This window comes from Arvicanthis niloticus, chromosome 8 (genome assembly GCF_011762505.2).
Source record: "Arvicanthis niloticus isolate mArvNil1 chromosome 8, mArvNil1.pat.X, whole genome shotgun sequence".
Classification (NCBI taxonomy): Eukaryota; Metazoa; Chordata; class Mammalia; order Rodentia; family Muridae; genus Arvicanthis; species Arvicanthis niloticus.
In genome coordinates, this window is record NC_047665.1 from 69580133 (window position 1) to 69604290 (window position 24158).

The 24158-nt window shown below is 43.9% G+C and overlaps 1 protein-coding gene across 2 annotated transcripts in view; it reads right to left on the minus strand.

Annotated features, from left to right (window-relative positions):
- Pip4k2a (phosphatidylinositol-5-phosphate 4-kinase type 2 alpha) overlaps positions 1-24158 on the minus strand; it is a 160718-nt gene that overhangs the window by 37623 nt on the left and 98937 nt on the right. Inside the window, exon 4 of one of the 2 annotated variants that reach the window (XM_034510550.2) lies at positions 10206-10358. The exons of the other annotated variant lie outside the window; for it this stretch is intronic. Within the exon in view, the coding sequence (XP_034366441.1) occupies positions 10206-10358 (153 nt within the window). The remainder of the gene's footprint in view (positions 1-10205; positions 10359-24158) is intronic. 2 annotated transcript variants of the gene reach the window in all.

The following is a 24158-nucleotide window of genomic DNA, read 5'->3' on the forward strand; positions in this document are numbered from 1 at the left end:
GTATGTATGTAGAGGTGTTGGGTCTCATCTTCCAATCCTTGAGGCAGGATCTCCTGAGCATGAATGGGCACCAGGCTAGCTGGACCTCAAGCTTCTGAGGATTCTCCTATCTGCACCTTCCACCTTGCCAGGATTACAGAGAAGTGCTTTCCCATCTGGCTTTCCGTGGGTTCTAAGGATGCAGCTCAGGTCTAGATGCCTGGCTTTCCATGAGTTCTAAGGATGCAGCTCAGGTCTACAAGCCTGGCTTTCCATGGGTTCTAAGGATGCAGCTCAGGTCTACAAGCCTGGCTTTCCATGGGTTCTAAGGATGCAGCTCAGGTCTACAAGCCTGGCTTTCCATGAGTTCTAAGGATGCATCTCAGGTCTACAAGCCTGGCTTTCCGTGGGTTCTAAGGATGCAGCTCAGGTCTACACGCCTGCACAGTGTGCTCTTTGCTCACTGAGCCATTTTGCTAGTCCAGCCATGGTCACATTTTAAACACATGATGGGAGTTCTGTGTTTCTAGGAATATCTGTAAAATATTTCCATCAATGAATAATACTCTGTATATGTACAAGGTAAGACAATGTTTTATAAATATAAAATATTTCAAAGTTTATTGCTGTATTCTTCTACTTTTAGGTAATAACCGAGAACTTTAAAGACCACAGGTGAATAAGGAAAATAATTTGTCCAAATACTTCAAGAACAACAAGCAGGTGTACTGGGTACCACATGCTATGATTTTTTTTATTCTAATATCTATTGTTTAGTGCCTTTAAAAAAAAAAAGTCAAAAGATTTTTAGCATCCAATCACTTCTTACCACTGCTGACAGGCACAGGGGCAATCTGAGGAAGCTTTGATTTTATTTTCTCTTCTTTCTGCTTAATTTCCAGATTATAAAGGTACTCACCACCTGTAATCAACACCAGGGAGGTGGAACCCTGAGTTTGAAGTTAGCATGGGCTATATCCTGAGATCCTGCCTTATAGAGGTCAGGGAGAATAGGAACCGTAGCTATTTAGTCCTCAGAGCTAGTCTTTACGGCAAGTACAAATGTTCATTTTACTTTCAAGTACTATATTACTGACAAGCAATCCTTCCCACCTGACCACAGGGCACAATTAACCCAGGCATTCTTACCTGTTGTACTGTTTACCAAATCAACACATAAGGAGCCCTCACATAGCCTGGTAGATGTCTTTCTGGAGCACAAGAATCTCATGACTCCTGTCCTGGGACCCGCTGAGTTCCCAAGGGAGAGTCAGCTGCAGACTGAGCAACAGTTACCACTGCTCGTTATCTCCCAGGACTCCGACAGACATCCAGAGCACACGGCAGACTACGGTTTACTCTCCTAGGCAGGACAGGTGCCATGTATACAAAGACTGAGAGGGCTGCTCCCAGTGGTCACTCAAAGCTGCCATTCTCCTGGACGCATTGCTCTCTGGGACCCAGTGCTATCCAATTGCCTCCATTGGCCTCCAATGTCACCAAGCTCTTCTGGAACATCAAAAAAGCCTGTGTGGCCCTGTGGCTTTCAGTGCTCACAACACACCCATGACCTGCGCCTGCATCAGAAGATGCTGAGTACTGGCCCCTAATTCTACTAAGTAAACTTGCTGTCATCTACTCTTGGGGCTAACTTAATCTCTGTTATTCCTAGGCTTGGATTCCATACTCTCAATAGGAATTCATCGCATTACCTATGCTCGCATTAGAATTATTTTTATTTAACATTCCTTATGTCATGTTACCTGTCTGCATAATATATTATTAAGTCATGGCTTCTTTCCTAGAGTTTTCTCAGAAAGTTTTTTTTTTCTTTTTTTTTTTAAATATGCAGCCAGTATGACCAGCTATAACTGGCATTTCTAACATAAATAACTGCTGCTTGTTGTGCCCTGCCTACTGCTCAAAAGTCTATGGATACACCATCATCAATACAGACAGATTGCCTTTCTTCCTGTGTTTCTCGGAATTAACTGTGGGCTTACTAGAGCCTCAATGCATTGAAAAAGTAACATGCAGGAAGCAGATTTGCAGAGTATATGGATGTAACAGACTCAGGAGCACAGCGCCCCTTGCTCTGGGACTGAATAACAAGGAATGTGAATTCTTATCTGCTGCTCTTCTCATGCAAAGTGGACACCATTCAAAGATCCACAACCCCTGGAAACTTCCAGCAGAGAGGGTTCTAAGTGATGTGAACTGGGCTCTGGCTTTCAAAATTGTTATCATCATGTTTCACTTTTGTTTTTTTTTTTAAAGAGGCTTGAACTGAGAGTTTAACATAACATCAAATTAACACTGACTGTAAAGTCTTGTTTTACTTAATGTCACTGAAGATTAAATTATCTGTTATCCTTACTGTGCCTGTGGCTATGCTTTCTTTTAAAGAATTTATTTCTATTTTGTGACTGTCTTAGCAAATGTCGAGCACGTTCATGTGTGTGTGTGTGTGTGTGTGTGTGTGTGTGTTGGTGGTGGTGTGTTGTGTACATCTTCAGAATCCAGAATAGGGTGCCAGATAACCTGGGGCTGGATTACTGGCAGTTGTGGGTTCTAGGAACCAAACTCAGGTCAAGAAGAACAGAAAGCCCTCTTTGTCTCTGAGCAACCCACACCACTACTCCCCCACCCCCCAAAATATACCCTAGAGAGGTAAGAAGAAAGAGAAGGAGGGAGGAGGGAGGTTACAAGTATGTGATCAGAAGACAACATAAAAAAGCCAGTCCTGTCCTTCCATCTTGTGGGCCCAGGGAATCAAACTCAGGCTGTCATGGCTGGAAGCCTGTTAGCATGTGCCTCTCCCTGTTGAGCCATCTCGCTGGCCCTAATGAGCCAAGTCTTGAACCAAAAGTACTATTAACCCAATTTAATAGACTTAAGTATGTGCCAAAGTAAGTAAGTTATCCAAGGTTAGGACAAAGCCAGGGCGTGGAGGTAGCTGGTTGATCCAAATTCCTGTTCTGTTTGACCTATCTCACCACATGTTGTAAGGGGAGGCTGGTCAGGAAATAACTAACCCTGGGAAGAATTTAGGTAGAAAGCAATGTCTTCCAAGGCTGACTTCTTGGTAGTCTCAGTCTCCAGAATATGGCTATGATGACTGTGAATGCATTTCATTAAAACCAATCAACCAACCAAGGAAAGAGATACAAAGTAATAGCCTAGTCAGAAGATCCACCTTACCTAAGAGCCTGGCTCTCCTTCCAATATGCAATCTCAACAGAGTTAAGCACTTTGTCCAGATTTGGGCAATTAAGGAACATAGCTGATTGGAAAGAAAAAAACAAGAATAAAATAATAATAAAATAAAAACTAAAAAGCCAGAAGAAAGAAGACCTGACAGAACCCACTGAAGAGGGGCAGAAACCTTTATGATTCTTTATGATTCTACACAAACCCTGACTGTACTGTGTCCACTTTAAGCAGGAACAGAATGAGTGAGAACACAGTAAAGCAACACACATTACCTTGCATGCTAGCTTTAAAAATGTTCGTCAGTAGAACAAAGGCGCTTGAGTTCTGAGCATCCCAGAACAGAATGAGAATAGTATCCTACCTGCCCCGGTTGGCTTTATGTCAACTTGACTCAAGCTAGAGTCACTTCAAAGGAGGGGACCTCGATTGAGAAAATGCTTCCATAATACCTACCTTTTCTTAATTAGTAACTGTGGGTGGTGCTATCCCTGAGCTGGTGGTCCTGGGTTCTTCTATAAAAAACAGGCTGAACAAGCCAGCAAGCAGCACCCTCCATGGCCTCTGCATCGGCTCTTGCCTCCAGTTTCCTGGCCTGTTTTAGTTCTTGTCCTGACTTCCTTCAATGATGAATAGTGGGGTGAAAGTGTAAGCAGAATACACTTTTCTTCTTTTCAAGTTTCTTTGGTTATGGTGTTTTATTACAGCAATACAAACCCTAACAAAGACAAGACCGTGCCAGGGTAGTGGGGTATTGCTCTGACAGACATGACCATGTTTTAGGGAAGACTGTGGAGGAAATTTGGAACTTTGGGCTAGAAGATCCACTGAGTGTTGTGAGTTGTTCTGTAGGAGCTTGGAGGATGAAAATGTGGAGGTCAGGACAGATGATGGAGCCTCTTGTGAGGTTTTAGAGTCAAGTTTAAAGACTCTACCGGAACGCTGGCTATTTTTAATTAAGATTCTGTGGTTCTGGTCAGCTGGGGCTGAAGAATAAGCTGTGATTAACAAGAGACCAGCACCGTTGACATGAAACCTTTGCATTATTAGGATAAATGATGATGGTTAGCTGGAGCTAAGAAATTAGTAGCAATTAAGAAGAGACCAGCATCACTGAGATGAAATCTTCTGGGGAGGTTTCCTGAGAGCACACAGAAGCTGTGTTCTAGAGGCAGCCAAGGTATACCCTGTGCTAGCTAATGAACTTGGTCATGTAAGTGTTGGGAGCTGACTTTAGTAGAAAGCGGCTAGATCAACTTTGCAGCCATCTGGAACCATATACCCTGATGAAAGACTTGGTTGTCAAAAGCCTATAACAGCTGAAGCACACTCTGATAAATATATTGTTTATCCCACATAGCTTGTTTTGCTGTTTAGTGACCTCAGCTGTATGGTGCACGTGGTAAAATGTTTTCACCTGTGTTCTCCTGCTTGTGTATATAAATACCTCAGAATTCCCTTCAAAGAGGGAGACTTGAGAAAATAGAAGAGACTGAATCACACCCTGTCTTGTCTCCATTCTTCGCGTCTCTTGCCCCAAGAGCCCCTTTCTCTCTCTTGACCAGAGCACTTAGCTCCAAAAGCGTTGAGGCAAAAGTGTTGAGGCAGAATGTGGGCCTCAACATGTAAGTGTAGAGGGAAATCTCTTATAAGCACTTCTGTCAATTAAAAAGCATACGGTCAATGAGCTGAGGCAGGAAATAGGAGGTGGGACATCCAGTAGGAACAGAGAGAATTCTGGGAAATAAAGCTGTAATTCTCCCAGTAACACTGAGAGATAGATATAATAAACAAAGAGGAAATGAGCCACATAGCTGAACCCAGGACTAAGCATTTAATAATAATTAGACTCAGAGTATCATCCCGGAAACAGGGTCTGGGAGGAAAAAACTGATTTTTTTTTTTTTTTTTAAACGTGGAAGAGCCAACCAAGTGGTACCGGTTTTGAAGGAATGAGGGGGTCATACAGAGAAGTTGAGGCTTGGCACCATGAAGAGAGCCTGTGAGAGGCTACTGGTGAAAGTGTTTCCCAGGTGCAGCAGAAGACCCTAGAGTTTTGGAGATGCCAGCACCATCCGATGACCAAGAACAATAGCAGTAGTAGGGTGGAGCCTGCCTAAGCTTAGAAGACAACCTGTGTTTGTTGCTGGGGGCAGAGCTGGAGAAGTTACTCAAGCCCCATTGAGGAGCCCAGAAGATCAGGAGTGAGTCCCAGACATTGGATGTTAAGTTATTTACAATTTTGGAGTTTGGTTTTGCTTTGATTTGATTGTGACAGTGCCCTGGTTCTTCTCTCTTGAAGTAAAGCATTAAATTTATTTTTTATTTTACAGAAGCCCACAGTTGAGATATTTAATTTTTAAAGATATTTTTAGGTTTTAAAAGAGATTTTGGAACATTAATGAGACTGAATTTTAAAAAGTGTTTGAGTTTGTGAAAACTGTGGAATTTTTAAAGTTTGTAAAATGCTCTATGCTGAGACGTTAACGTTAATGTATGACCTCGGGGATGAACAAGAAAAGAATGGTTCTGGCTTATCAGTGATGTGCTGTGTGGCTAGCTGACAAAGGGTCAACTGTCCTGGATAGTTTTATGTCAGCCTGACACAAGCTGGAGTCATCTGAAAGGAGAAAACCTAAATTGTGAAAATGCCCCTGTAAGACCCAGCTGTAAGATGTTTTCTTAATTAGTTGGGGAGGAGCTCGGTCCATGGTGGGTGGTGCTACCCCTTGGCTAGTGGTCCTGGGTGTTTCATCGTAGCAATCGAAACCCTAACGAAGACAACTTGCAAGGACATCTTAGAACCAGAGACAGGTGGCTGGCCACAGGGGATCACAGGGAGGACATCAAGACCTGGCTCCCACTGCATTATCTTCACCAAAGCCTGTGGCAGGTATGAAGGACAGCAGGACATTTGGTGGAAGTTGGAGAGAGATCCAGGTAACCAGCACATGCAAGGTGCTCACTGACTGTAATGGAAAATGCTGGTGTGCTTCCAATAGCTAATGATTCTTTTATGGAAAGTTCTGTGGCATTCCTGTGTGCACCGTGCCTCTGCAAAGATGCTGTTTATAGGGTCAGGCATCTTATGAGCAACATGTCACGGGCAGCTCTACTCTCTTCCTCAGCAACAGGTTTAATTATGTTCAGACAGCTACGTATGACTTACTTGGTGCTCCTTAACTACCAGGTAGCTCAGTTCAAACTGATGCAACTCCAGATGGCAAGTGTTTTCCCAAAATGCTTTGAAGACTGATCAAGAAGTTTCAGGCTTATTTCCTTTTTATCCCACCTCTCTGCCTTTTTTGCTTTTTAAATTTGTCTTATCTTTACTTCTCTGAGGGTGACTTCAAATCATTTCTGGAGCATGGTCGTGGGTAAATGCCTGAGTGAGTTAATGAAATGAAACACAGATGGGAAATCTAAGCCCACAGATCACATTAAGCAGCTAGGGCCTACATAATCTGACTCCAATTTAGTGTCCTTTAAGTGAAGTGTATTAATACTGGTGGTTCCCAGTCATGAAATGCTTTAAATTATATCTAGAGTATCACTTTCTAAGATGGGAGAAAAACTCATATGTTGGCTACATGTGACTTTTCTGAATGAACAGCATACCAAAAAAGGAGCAAAAAGGAACCTCAGTACTGTGAGTGACCTTGAAGTGTGTCAGCAACTGTCCTGGTACCCAATGTAATTACATAATACTGGGGATATGTCTGACTTGTGTGTCATCGCAGCAAGTACCCCCAGAAAAACACCTTGTGTTGTTGGGAGCCGACTTTAGTAGAAAGTGACTAGATCAACTTTGCAGCCATCTGGAACCATATACCCTGATGAAAGACTTGGTTGTCAAAAGCCTATAACAGCTGAAGCACACTCTGATAAATATATTGTTTATCCCACATAGCTTGTTTTGCTGTTTAGTGACCTCAGCTGTATGGTGCACGTGGTAAAATGTTTTCACCTGTGTTCTCCTGCTTGTGTATATAAATACCTCAGAATTCCCTTCAATAGGAGAGACTTGATCACACCCTGTCTTGTCTCCATTCTTCGAGTCGCCTGCCCCAAGAGCCCCACTCTCTCTCTCTCTCTTGACCAGAATACTTAGCCGCAAAGCGTTGAGGCAGAGTAAAGGCCACAACATTGTGTTGGTTAGTCTTATGGTCAACTCAACATAACCTAAAGTCACCTGGGAAGAGAGAATCTCAATAAGGAATGAGACTGGTCTGTGGAGATCTCTGTGGAGACTGTCTTGATTGTTAATTGACCTAGCTCACTGAGGGTGGGACCATTCCCTAGGCTAAAGGTCCTAAACTACAGAAGTATGAAAAGAGCCAAGTGAATGAGCAAGCCCCAGGAATGCATTTATTTCTCTCCAGTATTGACTGTGGATATTACGTGACTAGCTGCCTTGAGTTCCTGCCTTGACTTCTCCTCAGGGGTAAACTGTAACCTGGAACTAAAAAAATAAACCCATTCCTTCTTTAAGTTGCTGCTGGCTGTGATCTTTTATCACAGTAAATAATCAAAACACACCTCAAACTGTGATTTCTGTAAAGTTGGAGGATTCACTCTGAGCCTAGGCTGATCAAGAACTGGACACCTGAACCATGTCCCATTTCATCAGAAAGGTATCTTAGCTGTTTATCAGAAGAATACATTCTCACTTGTCACGAGAAGCCAATTTGCTTTGAGCAGTTCCAGGATACGCCAAAGCATAAAGAGATGCATGGGTGTGGCATCCAATTCCAGAAAGGGGAGCATATGAATCTGTGAGGAGCTTGAAGCATAAGCTGGAACTCAGGTACTTCAGAGCCAGTGTATTTGCCCTCACAGGGATTAGCTGGGCACTTCAAAAGTTTTTATCATTCATATATATATATATATATATATATATATATATATATATATACATATATATATACACACACACACACATATATATATACATACACATACATATGCAATAGCATACGTATGGCAGAACAAATTTCTAAAGCAATATCCATTATCAAAGATGTATTAGATGTTAAATGAATATAAAGGCAGACTGGTGCCTTCAGAAAGTACATTAGAGTCAGCCACAGGTTTCCAGAGACAGAATGCAATATGAAGGCTTTTATAGACCTCACTGCAAGTGAAACGCTGTCCATCACATTTGCAAGATTGGAAGAACGGCTACTGCCAAGAAACAACCGCCACATTAGGGCGCAGAGCAAGACCAAAGGTAACGCTTTAAACAAGTCATGTCGGAGCTCACGATACAGACAGCTGCCATCAGAGAACACGGTAGGAGAGAGTGATACTTGGCAGATGTGACTTAACGATAATCCTAATCTGATGCAGTCAGAACTCACAAAGCTTCACTCTGAACATTCTCTGTGATAGTATGAACTGCTGAGGGGAATTTAATGCTACTTAAGTAAAAGCAAACTCTAAATATTTGTGTTCCCTCAACATGCATAGTTTTAAATCCTAATCACAGGCTAGAACAATGGCTTAGCTGTTTGTTAAGGGTGCTTGCTACTCTTCCAGAAGACTAGATTGGTACCCAGCAATGGTCAGGAGGCTCAACAACCTGTAACTCCAGCTTTAGGCTGTCTGATGTCCTCTCTGGGCTCCATAGGCAGCCACACTTACTTGGCCTCTCTCTCTCTCTCTCTCTCTCTCTCTCTCTCTCTCTCTCTCTCTCACACACACACGAATAAAACATTTAAAGCCCTAATCACCAGTGTGTGGTAAATGATGCTGTGGATCTGATGTGATTCCTGCAATTAGCAGGAAGCAGCACAGAGTTCTGTCATCCCTAGGTGAGGAGAGACTAACCACACAGGCAGGGGCAGGGTCCTCTCTGGTCTTCTACCATGTTGGTTCCCTGATCTCAAATTCCTAGCCTGTAGAACTGCAAGCAAAACATGTTTACTATCTAAATCACTCAATTTGTGTTTTGTTAATAACACCAAACAGACCAAGACAGACTCTGAAAACAACAAAGTATGTGTGTGTGCGTGTGTGCATGCGAGCATGCGTGCATGCGTGCACATACCTACTTATGTGTTTTAAATTCCTCTTTTGAGGACAGTTACTGGAATGGCTGCATAAGCCGTGGCATTTGTGCAACAAGACTACAATTTCTCAGGATGACTTATATTATTAGTTATGGTGACATGACAGGCACTTTCCCATATGCTGAGCACAGAGTGCATGTCAGATGATCTGCTATGTACTTGATATGTGTTTTCTCACTGAATTCTCAGGACTTGGAAAGTACTGATACTTTCATTGTATAAGTGAAGAGACAGGTCTCAAAATCCAGAAGCCACACGACCAGCAGGAGACTGGGGCAGGATCTGAGCTGAGAACTGTCTTGCTTCTGCTCTGGTGTTCTTGCTATTTCATAGTGAGAAGTCTTTTACTGATCCAGTTGGACCTGTGGATCTGTGCTCCAGCATGCACTATGCTAGAATCTATTTCAGGAAAGAGAAAGCAACTCCCAAAGGCTTCTCCCCCAGGAGATTACAAAGTGGTAATAGTTGAGGATGAACTGGGGCAGAAAGTGACCAATACAATATTCCCTAAAACCAGAGAATTTCTACAAGGTCCAACTGGGCAATGGGTGAGTCATAGAAGAGCCAGACACTGAGAACAGCACAGGATTCAGGAGTGTAAACAGATACAGACTTGGGGTTAACATCTGACTTCTGGCACAGAAGGAATCTTCTGGAAAGTTGCCACATCTTTAGTGAAGTGGTTTTTACAACCAGAATGGGGATCACTGGAAGCATAATTAGACTGAATTTATTTTAAATAACTTAGATGACCATTATGCAAATAGGAGCATAAGCATTCTCATGTTAAGGGCCAGTAATGAGGCCACAATCGCTCTGGAAGCCCAGGCTGGAGGAGATCTTCATGTCAAATTGCCCAAGCACAGTTCAGAACACTGGCCTCGATGACACTCTGGCATAAAGATAAACCTGCTCCAAGAGTCAATCGAGATGAGGGGAAGTTACCTGGTGGTACTTCTTGAGGATGTTGTGCATCTCTGCCACGTCCTCGCTGGTAATGGTCTTGATGACGTATCTTTTATCATAGGACGTGTGAAACCGAGCCCCGCTGCGAGCCTGGGAGTCATTGGGAAGGGGTGCACTTCTGGTCAAGGAATTCTTCCCGGTGGGAGGAGGAGGGAGAAGGGAAGAGAACTGGTTAAAGTGTGGCTTTGGGGTTTGGGTCATTTGTCATCATAGCAAGAGCATTTGCAATTGGAATAAACTGGTAAGTGGCTGGCAATATTTCACAATTCTCCGTAACCCGATTGCAAGTCTCCTAAATGAAATGAAAACGGTTGGGTAAGAACTGATTCTAACATTCTTCGAGGAGGATGTGCTGGGAGCACTGGAGAAGAGGATTCAGGAGGGTGGCCGTGAGTTCCATGCTTTCCTGTTTGGTTTTGATCAAGGTTCTAGCTGTCCTGGAACTCTCCAAGTCTACCAAGCTGGTCCTGAGTCCACAGAGATCCACTTGCCTCAGCCTCAGTTGGGATATACAACCCCACCCTGCTCAAGGTTAGCCTAGAATTCTATGTAGATCAGACCTACACAGGCCAACCTGGGCTATACAGCAAGTTTTAGGTTACTTAGCATGGCTCCATGCAAAGAGCTTGTCTCCAAGCAAACAAATAAAAAAGCAGGCCCACATCCAGAACTGTAATGAGTTATTTATTTGCCTTGTTCTTTTCAGATTTGTCAAAAGCTGACATTTTTCTTCTGAATAGGATACGGTTTTGTCACAAAAGGACAGTCACTGAGCACGTCTTTACAGAGCAGGCCACCAGGACCCTGTGCAGACGCTGCCCTCACTGTCACATCATTTCACAGGGGACAAGATGAGCTGAGAGGTCATGACAGAATAAAGGTCATATAGCCAGTCAGCGAGGAACCAGAATTTCAGCTTGTATGGCTGGTCCAGAACCTAAGTTCTCAACTAATAAGCTAGAAGATTATTGAAAGAATCAGTCATGGCCTGTGGAGGAACAGGAGCGTGGGAAAGTGTGTTCTCTAAAACTTCTAAGAAGCCCCTGGCCTAGTCCATCTTCCACTCCTCTGCAGTAGTTTTCAAGCACTTACTGAGGATGGATGAGGCATGGGGTCTCTGCAGTGACTGTGCAGAATGATGTACCCCAGAGTTTGAGTCAGGATATCTACGCTATAGCTGGTATAGAGCCTTATAAGTCTTCTCTCACATAAGACTTCAACCAGTGTCCCTCTTCTTTCTTTGAACTGTCAAGAAAATCCCCCTGCTTGCCCGACTCTTTTTATACTGGTCAGAGACTAATAGCATTAGCAAACTCCCATGTCTGAGGAAGTCTGGATTTCATCATTGCTAATTGTACCCACGAGTAATGACATCATCCCCTTCCAGGCCTTGCTTGCTGGCCCATGTGTATGGGGATTCAAAGGCAAAGTCACCTTCCCCCTTCAATTTCCTCTCTAAACAAGGCATCCATAGGAACCCATGGACTAAACTGTTTTCAGGGAACACAGGTGACTTTGGAGAGTCAGGAGATATCAGGGTCCTACAGATTTTCAGTTGAAGGGCCTCTGCCTAACAGATTCATGTCACTTTCTAACTTCCTCATTTGCAGGTGAAAACAGCAAGGGCTGAGACAGCCAAGGTAGAATCAGACCACAACAAGACAGAAGCTTGAGGAGGGAAATGGCCCCCCAGCTTATCTTGATTTCCCAGGATGCACCTGGCATCATGGCACTGGACTATTACATCCTGAGAGAGTGTGTCTCAGCTCCAATGTAAGCAGGCACACCTGCCAAGCGCAGAGGCAAGACTGCCAATTAAGCTAAGAAAAGCAAATTTGGTAATTAGAAAACTAGAGATGAAAAAAAAAATCAATTTAATTCCAGCAGGACTTTAAGTATCAAGATTTGGCAGTGTTAAATCACTCTCAAGACAACTGAAATTCATCAGGTAAATAAAGCAGAACAAAGGATTTTTCAGGATGGAAATGGTAACATTAGTAAGAGTTTAATTCTCAGTTAATTATTTCTTTTTTTTTTAAGCCTCCTTTACCATTTCCTGCTTAGAACAAAAAGGAAGAAAATAAAAGTCAATGCCCCTTCTGTGGGTAAATGCCAACAAAAAAATTATTATTATTATTATTATTATTATTATTATTATTATTATTATTATTATATATCACCAATGGTCTTATTTTTTCCCTACCAAACATTAATATGCAAAAGGGTATTTACTGCAAGTAAATAAGAACTGTAAATACCACTAATACTACAAATTATCTTCAGACATAAAATCAAAGCAGGAATCATCAATTCTAACAGACAAGAGGAAGTGACAACGCAGGGTAACTGGGGGGCAGGAATAGGAATGGCATGGACTCACCCAGAGCTCACACACACATTCAACTTGTAGAAAGATTTATTTTGGCTCAAGATGTCAGTAGGTTCAGCTCATGGCTACTTGGCCTACGAGCTTTACAGAACACTGTGGCAGGATCATGTGAGGAGGATGGCTGTTCACACAACATTGGATCAGGGAGTGTGTGTGGATATGTGGGCACACCTCTGCCTTTGTCCAAATTTTATTCCACCTGGGCTACAAGGCCATTTAATGGTGTCGTCCACTCTCAAGATGTGTCTTTTCTCCTTAGCCCCACATATCAACTCTTTCTGGAAAAATCCCCTCATATTCAACCAGAAGTGCCACTCACACTTAGGCAGCTTTTAATCCAATAAACTGACAAAACCAGCTGCTACCTCAAGGTTCATAGCCCAAGAAAACTAGCCCATCCTCCCAGGAGCCAGTGTGGGAGAGCAAAATCAGAAGCTGAGTCGTCAACACTGCTCAAGTTCAGTGAACAGCCCACGTGGAGACCATGTGGAACTGCAGGTTCTGACCCCACAGGCTGGTGCCAGGGCATTCTAGGAAGTAGATGATACTGATGGAGCTGGCATATGGACCACTGTTGGGAGCCAAGTCCTCGCAGAAAGCGGCTATTATCTTTGCAGCCATCTCAGACCATATACCCTGACAAGAGACTTGTTTTCAACAGCCTACAACATCTGAGCACACTCTGATAAACATCTTGTTTTTCTCACGTATCTTGTTTTGTTGTCTAGTGCCCCCAGCTGCAAGGTGCACATGGTAAAGTGTCTTCAGCTGCATTCCCCTGCTTCTGCTTATATATAACCCAAGATTTCCTTTCAATAAACGGGACTTGATCACACACCCTGTCTTGTCTCCATTCTTCATGTCTCTTGCCTCTCAATCCCTACTCTCCCTCTTGCTAGACCCTGTTGACTGACCTGAACGGACCGGGTCAGACCACCATGATAACTGAGGGTCTCCAGTGGTGGTTGTAACATGTTTAAGCTGCAGTATGTGAAGAACTATTTAGTGTGTAGTAATGCACACTTGCACTAGCACGCTGTCCAATCAATTCCCTCCAACTCTAAGTTCAGATAAAACAGAAAGCTGTACTCGAATCTTCACCTCAGTAGTTGATAATGAACGACCCTGAGCAAGGACAAGGCTGCCTGTGTTGACAAGTGTGAAACTTGCACTAATAAACAGTGTAAGAATTGAGCTCAGGTTCTGCCTCATGCAGGAGTCTCTTCCTTTCCCCTCATCTTCAAAGACATGGAAATTCCTTATTGCATTCTTTGTGTTAGATACTGGCCATGTCCTGATCTTGGCATATGCAGATGGTAAATGCTTTCATCCTGGTTCTGACTGAGCTCATTTCTATTAGAGCTACGAGCATTCCCCACTAGCAGGCTATGTATGAAAACAATTCGTTAAGATTCTTGGTTTCCAAGTACTTTGGTGGAGCTGGGGATAGTCAGCCAAAACTTAGACTGTGCCTGTAGAATTAACATAAAAAGTATTAATCATATTTAGTGAAAGCCCCATCTAAGAGACAACTAGAAAATCAGAAAAGCTAATGCCACTGTACACAAAGCGCCTGACCCTTGGGGTGACACAAGCCCCAGAGAATTTCGCCTCGGTATTTTGTATTTTCTCGCAGCAGTCCCACGAGTTACATTTTTCCCACTTGAAATTAAAAACCTGATGGACAGTGTGAGGCAGGTAATGCATGTCTTAGGTTCCTGCCTAAAACGAACAGAGTAACTGACAGTCAAGAATAATCTTTCGTCATTACAAAACATAACTGTAGATCGCCTTTGTAATGAGATAGACATGGGCTAGAGAGATGGCTCACCAATTAAAGTCACCGGTTAATCTTCAGAGGACCTGGTTCAACTCCCAGAACCTACACGGTGGCTCACAACTATGTCTAACGCCAGCCCCAGGAGATCTAATACACTCTCTGGTTCCACAGACATTGGACAAATTTGGTGCACAGATATACATTCAGACAAACACCCATACAAATAAAAATAAAGGTTTAAAAAGTGAAAATTTATTCGCATTTCTGGCCAATGCAGTGTAATGGTGAAGGTGAGGGTCAGGTATCCAGAATGTTCCCTCATTTATAATTACCTGCCATTCCTACACCACCTGTCATTCCTACACCACCTGTCATTCCTACACCACCTGTCATTCCTACACCACCTGTTATTCCTGTACCACCTGTTATTCCTGTACCACCTGACATTCCTATACCACCTGACATTCCTGTACCACCTGACATTCCTGTACCACCTGACATTTCTGTACCACCTGTTATTCCTTGGCCTTTGCATATGTCATTTGGCCTCTTTGAGATTCAGCTTCTGGTCTGTAAAGTGAAGGGCAGTAAGACAGACAACAAATCAAACACTCATTGCACAAACCTGAGTATGGGAACTGGCCTGCCTGTAACCCCGGTGCTTAGAGGGAGAGGCAGGGGTAGGGGGATGGGGGGAATGCTTCTGCAGAAAGCTGACTAGCTAGCTTCAGCCAGAGACCTTAGAAGGTGTTTGTTACCATGGAAAAATCAATATAAACGATCCTATTGAAACGCCTGCCACACTCTAGAGCCCGGGGCCTCATGCGTGCCTCTGTAATTAAAGCAAAGAGCGACTGAGGAAGACAGCAGACCTCAAGCTCTAGCTTCCCCCCAAACATGAACCCCCGACATGTACCCAGACACCCGTAAACACGCCTATACACAGGTTGGCACACCAAACACACTCAAAGACAAAACAAAAACCCAACCCAAGCCAATATACAGTTTCCTCCAAGTCATGGCTCTTTGCTTAAGCAAAGTCTGGAGGTATAGGTCTTAGAACACAGAGCACGTCTCCCAAAGAGATTCTAGTCAGGATACTGGAAGGCCATTGTAGTCTTGGAAGTGTGTACTGACAGTTTAGGACATCTAGGCCAAGATTAAAAAGATGACAATATTCACAGGTCTACATAAGGCTTACATAAATTTCAGGTGTGTTCAGGACAGCCCCAGAAAGAGCAAGCACTGACACTAAGGTAAGAACTGTTCAAAGCCTGTGATCTCATGAAATAGAATAGAAAAGAAGGATCTGAAGGTCCTTGTTCTATTGCAAAGGAAACAGAAATCCCAGCATTGTATAGTATCCTTGGACCGCAGGGAGGCTGGGGACTATAGGTGCCGCAAGGGTCCTTCTTACAATAAAAAGTCATCAGAGTTGGAAACAGCTTTAAAGATTATTCCAGTACCCTCAACTTGGAGATAAGAAAACAGACCCAGAGGATGCCAGCGAAAGCCCATCTAAGTTCTTAGGAGCACACCCAGTTACTCCAGTGCCCACGAGGCCTCAGGCTCTAGAGTGTGGCAGGCATTTCAACGGGATAGCTCATATTGATTTTTCCATGGTGACAAACACCTTCTAATACCAATTTAGAGTGTGAGCCAGGTGGCACAAAATCAAACTTGTTCCTATGTTTTCAATTTTGCTGAGTTAAGTGTGTGGAAAATATCGATAACAGCCATGGTGTTAAAGCAACCAGTCTACTCTAAGTACGTTTTTATTAACCTGTGTAGGAAACCTTGGTTCATTCAAAGGTAGCGCTGGCAGGGGGCTGGGATAGGAGCCATCTTCTCTCCAGGCAAGAGCTGGGGAACAGACTCTAGGAGAAACAGAGCATCTGGTGCTGCTCCTAGGAGTTAGGTTATAGCATGAGGATGGGGCTAGAGGATGCACAGGTTCTAGTGTTTCCCAGAGTCCTGTGGGCTGCAGGCCATGCCAACCTTAGGATTCTTCACATATTTCTAGTCATGTAACTCACTTTATCACGCCTAAGCTGAGGACTGTTGGGGAATGTTAACTCTCCTTCTACCACTCAGCTCTATCTGCCCCACTTTCTTTGCTGAGAAGCACATAGGCTTTGCTGGTAGAGAAGATCCTGAGAGGAATCTCTTTGCTTTGGGAAGCCAAGTTGTAGTTTCTCCTCCACAGCAGTAATCTCATAAATGGAGTAGGCAAGTCAGTGAGAAGGAAGGCCAACAGAGGTGTTAATTTTAAAAATCTTATTTTAATTAACGGATACAAAAGCAAGACTGTTTCGGATCTAATCCAATCAAGGCTGAAAAGTACCACTTTTGTTTTAATCTTCGTAATCTCCACTTCCAAATTACAACACTTGTTTTTCTGGACTCTTATCCACTCAAGAAAAGGTGTCAGACAAAAATTGACCCGCAGAAACCCACCCCAGGTTTGAAGAGATCTGCTCCCTTGAAAACTCAAATTCCTAAGCTTTAGACAAAGCTTGGACAAGTTTTCCATTCCGAAATAAGATTAACAGTATTTACATTCTAATCTAGGGTTCTGCAGGGATCAGTTCAAAAGTGACAGGTGAAGATCTTCTCAACCCCTTCCTACAAGAAGTTTGTATCAGAGAATTCAAACCACTTCAAGGAGCAGCTTCAAGCTGAGGACCCCCAGCTGTGGGGAGGTGTTTCTGGGCACCGCATGACCATTGTTATCTAAACCGGAGCAGCTGGGACTTCCCAAGAAGACTTTGTCAAGAAGGGCTTGTTGATGCTCCTGCACAGGAAGGGGGTTGGAGGGTCATTAGGCCCTCATCAGAGATTCTGCCACATGTTCCCTCCTGCCCTCTCTCTCTCAGCTGTCCTTAATCCTGCCCCAGCTGGACAGAGCCTTGGGAAGGTTGAGGACAAGGGGAAAAAGAAGGGACTCACTCCACGAAGCTTTTGGCAGCTGTCAGCCACTGGGCTGGGACTTTTCAGTGAAGCAGCTGTCTCAGGATAATCCATGCTCCTGACGTAGATCTAATAAACTCAGTGGTTTACCAGACTGGACTTGGTTCAAACCGGTTCTTCAGTTTGCTTGTTGGAAAAGAATTTATTCCCACCTCTCCCAAGAAAGCTGACGTAACAGGCCGTCCCAAGGTTCTCCTTCCACCCTTATAGCTCAGCATCTTCTCAAACTAAGGGCTCAAGATGGAGTCAGGGGCAACATGGAGCAGGACAAAAGGGTCTGCAATGAAACCAACGCAATACAAACCACAGCCCAACAGCAGTGCCCCCACTCCCACAGCAAACTCATTTATCGACAAAGAGACACAGCTGGACTGAACGTCTCCAAGTCTCATATTAAATATAAACTAATTTCAAACTCTGAATTTCTTTTCTAAAAACAAATGAATTTTGTGTATAATGTACATGCATATGAATGTGTGTATGTGTGTGTGTGTGTACATGTATGTACACCAGAAGTTGATGCCAGGTGTCTTGGTCTATGCCTCTTGTTTGAGAGACAGTCTTTCACTGAACCTGGGGCTCACCAATTTGGCTAGGTTGGCTGGACAGCTGGCCCCCAGTACCCTCCTGTGTCTTCCTCTCCAGCACCTGGGTTATTAAAGAAGTATGTTGTTTCTATGTGGCTGCCCGGAATCTGAACTCAGGTCTTCATTCTTTCATGATAAATACTACACCTACTGAGGCACATCGCCTGTGCCCCTAAACACTCTCTTACTTTTTAAGTAAACATATACTTAGTTATTTGTGCACATATATGTATGACCGTGTATGGCTCAGAGGACCACTTGTGCTAATTCTTGTCTATCATGTGGGTTTTGGAAATTGAACTTAGATGAGGCTTGGCACCACGTGTCCTTATCCACTGAGCCATCCTGCCAGTTCCTAAACGTTCCTTTTCAGTGCCTTGACTGAGAAGCCACTCATAGACCATACCACTCACCTAAAGCGCACAACTCGGAAGGTTTCGTGTGTTTGCAAACCCATGCCACTACTGCCATATCTTTTTTACAGCATCTTTAGCAACCTGTCCACATTTCTGCTCCGATTCCCTTGTCTGTCCCCTTCTTAGGGTTTCTTGTTACATTTCACATAGTGAGATTGCAGTTGGCCCACACATTTTTCCCAAGGCTCAGAAATGCAGGTATCATTCATGAGGCCACTGACTGCCCAGCTGTGCAAGCTGCAGACCCCAGACTGAGGAAGGAGACACTACAAGTGACCTCTGCTGACCTGTGACAGTGGGGGACACATCATGGGTAGCAGATGTTGCTTCTAAGGCCAATTCTGGGCTTGCTGGGTAGCTGAGGGTAAAATTTGTATCTGGACAGAAGTAGCAGTTCTAAGACAAAGCTATGGTAATGAGCAGATAAAACTACTTAAGGATCGATATCCCTTTTAAAGCCAACTGCACACGTTGGTAGTTAAGCTCCTTTTTCCATAAATGTCTTGTAGCATATGATATCCTGTCTCAAGCCTCAACAACAGCTGTGTCTGAAGCTCTGGTATTCCGGTGCCCTCAACAGGAAATAAAGCAAGATAATGAGAGATGTTCCCTGGGAGGGTCTTCTCGAATTTATAATTGGAAATTTACTATCCCTTCTCTTTCAGAAAAGGATTAGTGCGCCCTCCTTCCCACCCGCCTCCTCCAACAGTGGGCACGAAGATGTTTACTTTCACAGTGGGAGAGCCAGGCTTAGTGGAGCCCTCCACGAGGGGAGCAATCATAAAGGTCAATTTAATTAGCTCATTGCAATCACCAGTCCTTTATAGTTCTCATAAAACAACCTGCTTCAATGCTTGTCACTCCCCTAGCACCTTTGTTGAAAATACCAAGCATTTTTCACACTTAATTCTCTTGATATAATCTCGTATCTCCATATTATTTTTTGTAATTTTTCGTATTGTTTGTAGCTTGCACGTTCTGGCAAAAGTCACATGTGAAGGGACAGAAGGATGGCTCAGTGCATAAGGACGTTTGCCGCCAAGCCTGACCTGAGTTGGATTATGAGATCTACATGATTGGAAGAAAGAACTGAGGTTGTCCTCTGACACGAACACACTTGATGACACTGACATCTGACATTTGCACTCTTCCATTTGTGTGCTGAGGCACCTCTGTCCACTCCTTATCATGATCCCCACACAGTATAAATAAATAAATAAATAAATAAATGTAGGTTTTAGTTTTTAAAAAATCATATATGGAACCTTTAAAAAATGTTAGTCAAAAGCAAGACCACTTGAAAAAAAAAATCAATTCTGCCAAGCTCACATGTGGGAAAGCAATTAGCTTCCTAGGAGAACCTATCAATATTATGTACAAGAACCTGTATTGGTTACTCTTTAAGTCACTGTGATGAAAACAACTTGAGTAGAAAGGGATTATTTGGGCCAGTGACTTAGGAGTGCTTAGTCTTGACTGCTTGGTCACATGGCTAAGGCAGGACATCATGGCAGCAGGACAGTGTGGTGGAGGATATGACAGGCGGGAAGCACAGAGTGAAGCTGAAGTTCAGAGAGCCTGGAAAGCTTGCTGCCCCACCCCACCCCGATGTCACAGATGAAACCGAGAACCGCAGTTCATGGTGGGTGAACGTGGCCACAGCATCAGTCGCTGAAGACCCAGGGCTCATCCAGACTCCCATGAAGTGTTCTTCCCCCAGTGTAGGCTACCTGTTTCATGGCCTAGAAACCAGTCTCAAGCCTGCTGACAACTCAGGATTATGACTGTATGCCTCAAATCACAGAGCCCAAGAGAAAAGTGTGATCATCACCCAGAGAGCTTAATTCTGGGTTTCCCTTGGACGTATGGGAGCGAGCTCAGGTGATCTACTGACATCATCAGAATGTTAAAGACCACCATGCTAACTTGACCATCACCGTGGAGTCATTAAAGGCATACCGTGTTCAAAGCCCCATGTTAAGCGCTTATCAAAAGAAGTGGGATCCTAAGCACAGAATGGCTTTCATTTTGGAACGTAGCAAAACACTGAATGCTCATCAATAATGAAACAACTATCAGAAAAGAGGAAGGCGGCAACGAATGGTGATGCACTGGAGAGCATGGTGCAGGGGCCTCACAGAGCATTATGAGAACAGTCTTTTGAACTCTCAGGGTGGGACTTGATTTTGGAGCTCTAATTTCAGAAGTCAGTCTCCAAGGCTCGCAGAATGGAAACATTGTATTTACTTCACATCCAGGGCTAAGGAATGACTACTGATTATTAGCCTTGGGGTTCAGGGCAGGAAACACAGGGCCAGCAGGAAAACTGTGCTTGAAGGGAGGCAGGGGCATGGTGGTGGGGACATGATGGTGGGGAGAATCATCTTCTCAGCTTTCAGAGAAGAGAGAAAAATACCCAAGAATTGGGATACAGATTGGCTGTGGAGTGCATTCTACTCTCTCAAAAGGCTGAGCACCTGAGACGGGATTCCTGTGTGTTAGCCCAAGTGCCTCCATGCGCAGGGTGGAGTAACTGCCCAGAGACCCTTGGGATACAGAAGGTGTTTATCAGAGAGAACAAACTGCAAGAGTGAGCTGGGCAAAGCCAACAACTGTGGTGGTTTGACAATGTTTGGCCCATGGGAAGTGGCATTATTAGGAGGTGTTCCTTGTTGGGGGAAGTGCATTACTGTACTGGTAGACTTTAAGTTCCTATGCTTAAGCTCTGCCCAGGACAGAGGAGACCCTACTGCTGGCTACCTGTGGGAAACAGTCTCCTCCTGGCTGATGATCAAGATGTAAACTCTTAGCTTTTCCAGCACCATGTCTGCCTGGCCACTGCCATGCTTCCCACCATGATGATAATGGACTGAACCTCTGAAACTGTAGGTCGGCCCCAATTAGATGTCTGCCTTTATAAGAGTTGCCTTGGTCATGTCTCTTCACAGCAATAAAAGCCTAAGACACCAGCCACCCAGTGGGAAAGAGACAAGAGTTGAAACAGTGTACAGACTAAGCACACACAGAGGCGGGGGACACTGTCAGTATGACTGTCGAAAGAGAACCCAGGAAGGCTCCCATAAGGATTTCCGGGAGCCGGGCCCCTCCCCCAGACTCCTAGTGAGTACCACCTAGGGCACTCAACTGAGTGGTCACCAGTCTTGTGGGCACTTCATGGTCTCCATGCCACCGGTCCGAAACTCAACTTTATCTTCCCCTTCCTTCTTGTATTAAACTCCCAATTTCCTTCTGTGACTCATACGATCTGTTCTCTCAGCTGTGCAGGCGCCAACTCTTCTTTGCTGCCTCTCTTTGTTTTCACTGACCCCTGGCCCTGACTTTTCTGCTTGACTCTGTCACAGTTTTGTGCAGCTGCTCTCTGTCAGTGGCAAATGACTCAGCTCTCTTCTCCTCTGTACACACTGAGACATCCCCCAGCCTCTTACTTTCTTCTTTCTCTTCTAGACCCTCTCTATGGAACCATCCCACTATCTTAAAGGTATGTACGGGATAAGAGGCCCGGAGAGATGGCTCAATGGTTCAAAGTTCCGCTGCTCTTCCTATACTTGGAGGGTAGGTCACAAGAGGGCACCTGAGCCCTCTTCTGGGCTCTTTGGGTACCCCTACACATGTGGCATACACACATAAACATAAATAAAAATAAGCCCTTTAAAAATTATTTACCACCCCCACTCCCAGACTTCAGGATCTGGGGGATGGCTCAGCAGATAAAGTTCTTGCCATCCAAGTTAGGATCTATAGACATCCTAACATAAAGTCAGATGGGTATGATAGCCCACTATAATCTCAGTATTCAAGAGATAGAGACAGGGGTTCCTAGGGAAACCAGTGAGCTCCAGATTCAGTGAGAGGCCATTTGAAAAGTGGATAGTAACTAAGAAAGATACCAGACACCAGTTTCTGGCTTCTGCATGCATGCACACATGCAAATATATATATATATATATATATATATATATATATATATATATATATATATATATATGCACATATGCATTTAAATCATATACAAGTATACCCACAAAATAAAACAAAAGCAGACTTCATACATCTCTTCTTCCCTGCACAAAATCCACAAAACTGGTTACTAGCTGCAGAGTAAGGTGAGGCCTTCAGACTTGTTACCACACTCTCCTTGTGTGTCTGGCTACTTCCCCATCTGTGTCTCTCCCTCAGCTCCCTCTCTACCCAACTGTTTTCTACTGCATGAATAACCCTGTCCCTCTCCCTTCTTCCAGAGCTCTCAATGGAAAGGTAGGCAGTATAGGAAAGACTATAGTTCCTTCTTTCATACAGCTTTAAGTCAGCTTGAGAAGTTTGCCCTGCAAACATCTTTATTTGACAGATGTCCTGGCAGAATCCCCTATTCCCTAGAATGTGGTGAGCTGGGAAGTTAGAGCTTGAAACTTAAAACAAGAATATCAGAACTTTAAAATGTTAGCTTCTAAAATGAATTATTTTTAAAATTAGAACTCTGTTGCAGATACAAAGAAGAAAGGGCATCAAATGTGAATAATGAGGGATTCTAATTCAGGAGGCACAGTGGGGGCAAACAAAACCTGGTATTATCCAACACAATGAACAAGAGGGCTCAGTTAGTTGCAACTGCACCCTGTATTTAGGTTGAACAGTGCAGGCTCCATCCTGGGCAACTTTTTGGTTTGGTGGGAAGTCTTCTCTGGACACCCACAAGCAAACTGAAGATTCTATCCGACTTCCCAGGACTGTCTTAAGAGGGCTGATGCCCTTCAAAGCCAGCGAGGGGGCTGCAGACTTTCTCAAAGCTAATGAAACATCTTCTTAACATTTACTATAGAATCTACAGTGCTTTACTCTTTTGTCTGTATTCCCAAGAACGTCTAGGCCTTTGGGCATCAAATATGGGGATGTGGCTCAGTTGGTGGCATGCTTGCCTAACACGCATCCATCCTGAGCACGCAGATGACTACATTCCAGCACTGTGGAAGTAGGGAAGATGCCTAGAATGTTTAGCACAGAATCTGAACTACAGTAGGACAAATAGATACACACAGGGTCAATCAGCTTGAGTGACATCAGAGTGAAAGGGGCCAGGGCTTGCGGTATTAGAAGAAAAATAGAAAAGGTAGTGGCGGAAGCCTCAATGACAGTAGTCACCCCTTAAAGTGTCTTAAAGAGGCAGGGACAGGGGACCAATGGGCCAACAATAACCACAAAAATGGAACTCAATCTAAGCATATCACAAACCTATTTTATAATTAAAAAAAACCTACTAAGCCACTAAACTCAGACTGAATCTGAAATCACCAGGCGTGCGTGCAGGCACGTGCCCACACACATGTATGCACACACACACACACATCTATGTATGTTAGGTGGGTGTGGGTTTGGAAGGCTTGGTCTCTAGCTGGAGAGCTCCTGGGGGGTGATGGGATTGTGTGAGTTCAGGCTAAGGGTGGGTTAATCCACTGATGAACTCATAATCTGATGGCTTTACTAGGGATGACAGAAGCTAGGAGACTGAACCTGGTTGATGAAAGGTCATGAGGGTGTGCCTTTGAAGGGGTTCCTCCCCCTCTCCCTTCTTCCTTTCTCTTTGCTCTCCTCTCCATCCCCAGGTCACTCCTCTCTCTCTCTGCTCCCGGCTATCTTGAGACCAGCCAGTTTCTCTATCACATGCTTCTATAACCATAATATTCTGCCTTATCCTGACCCAAAGCATCATGGGTTTATAACTTCTGAAACCATGAGCCCAACAAAATACTTCTTTTTATATTATTTTTCTCAAGG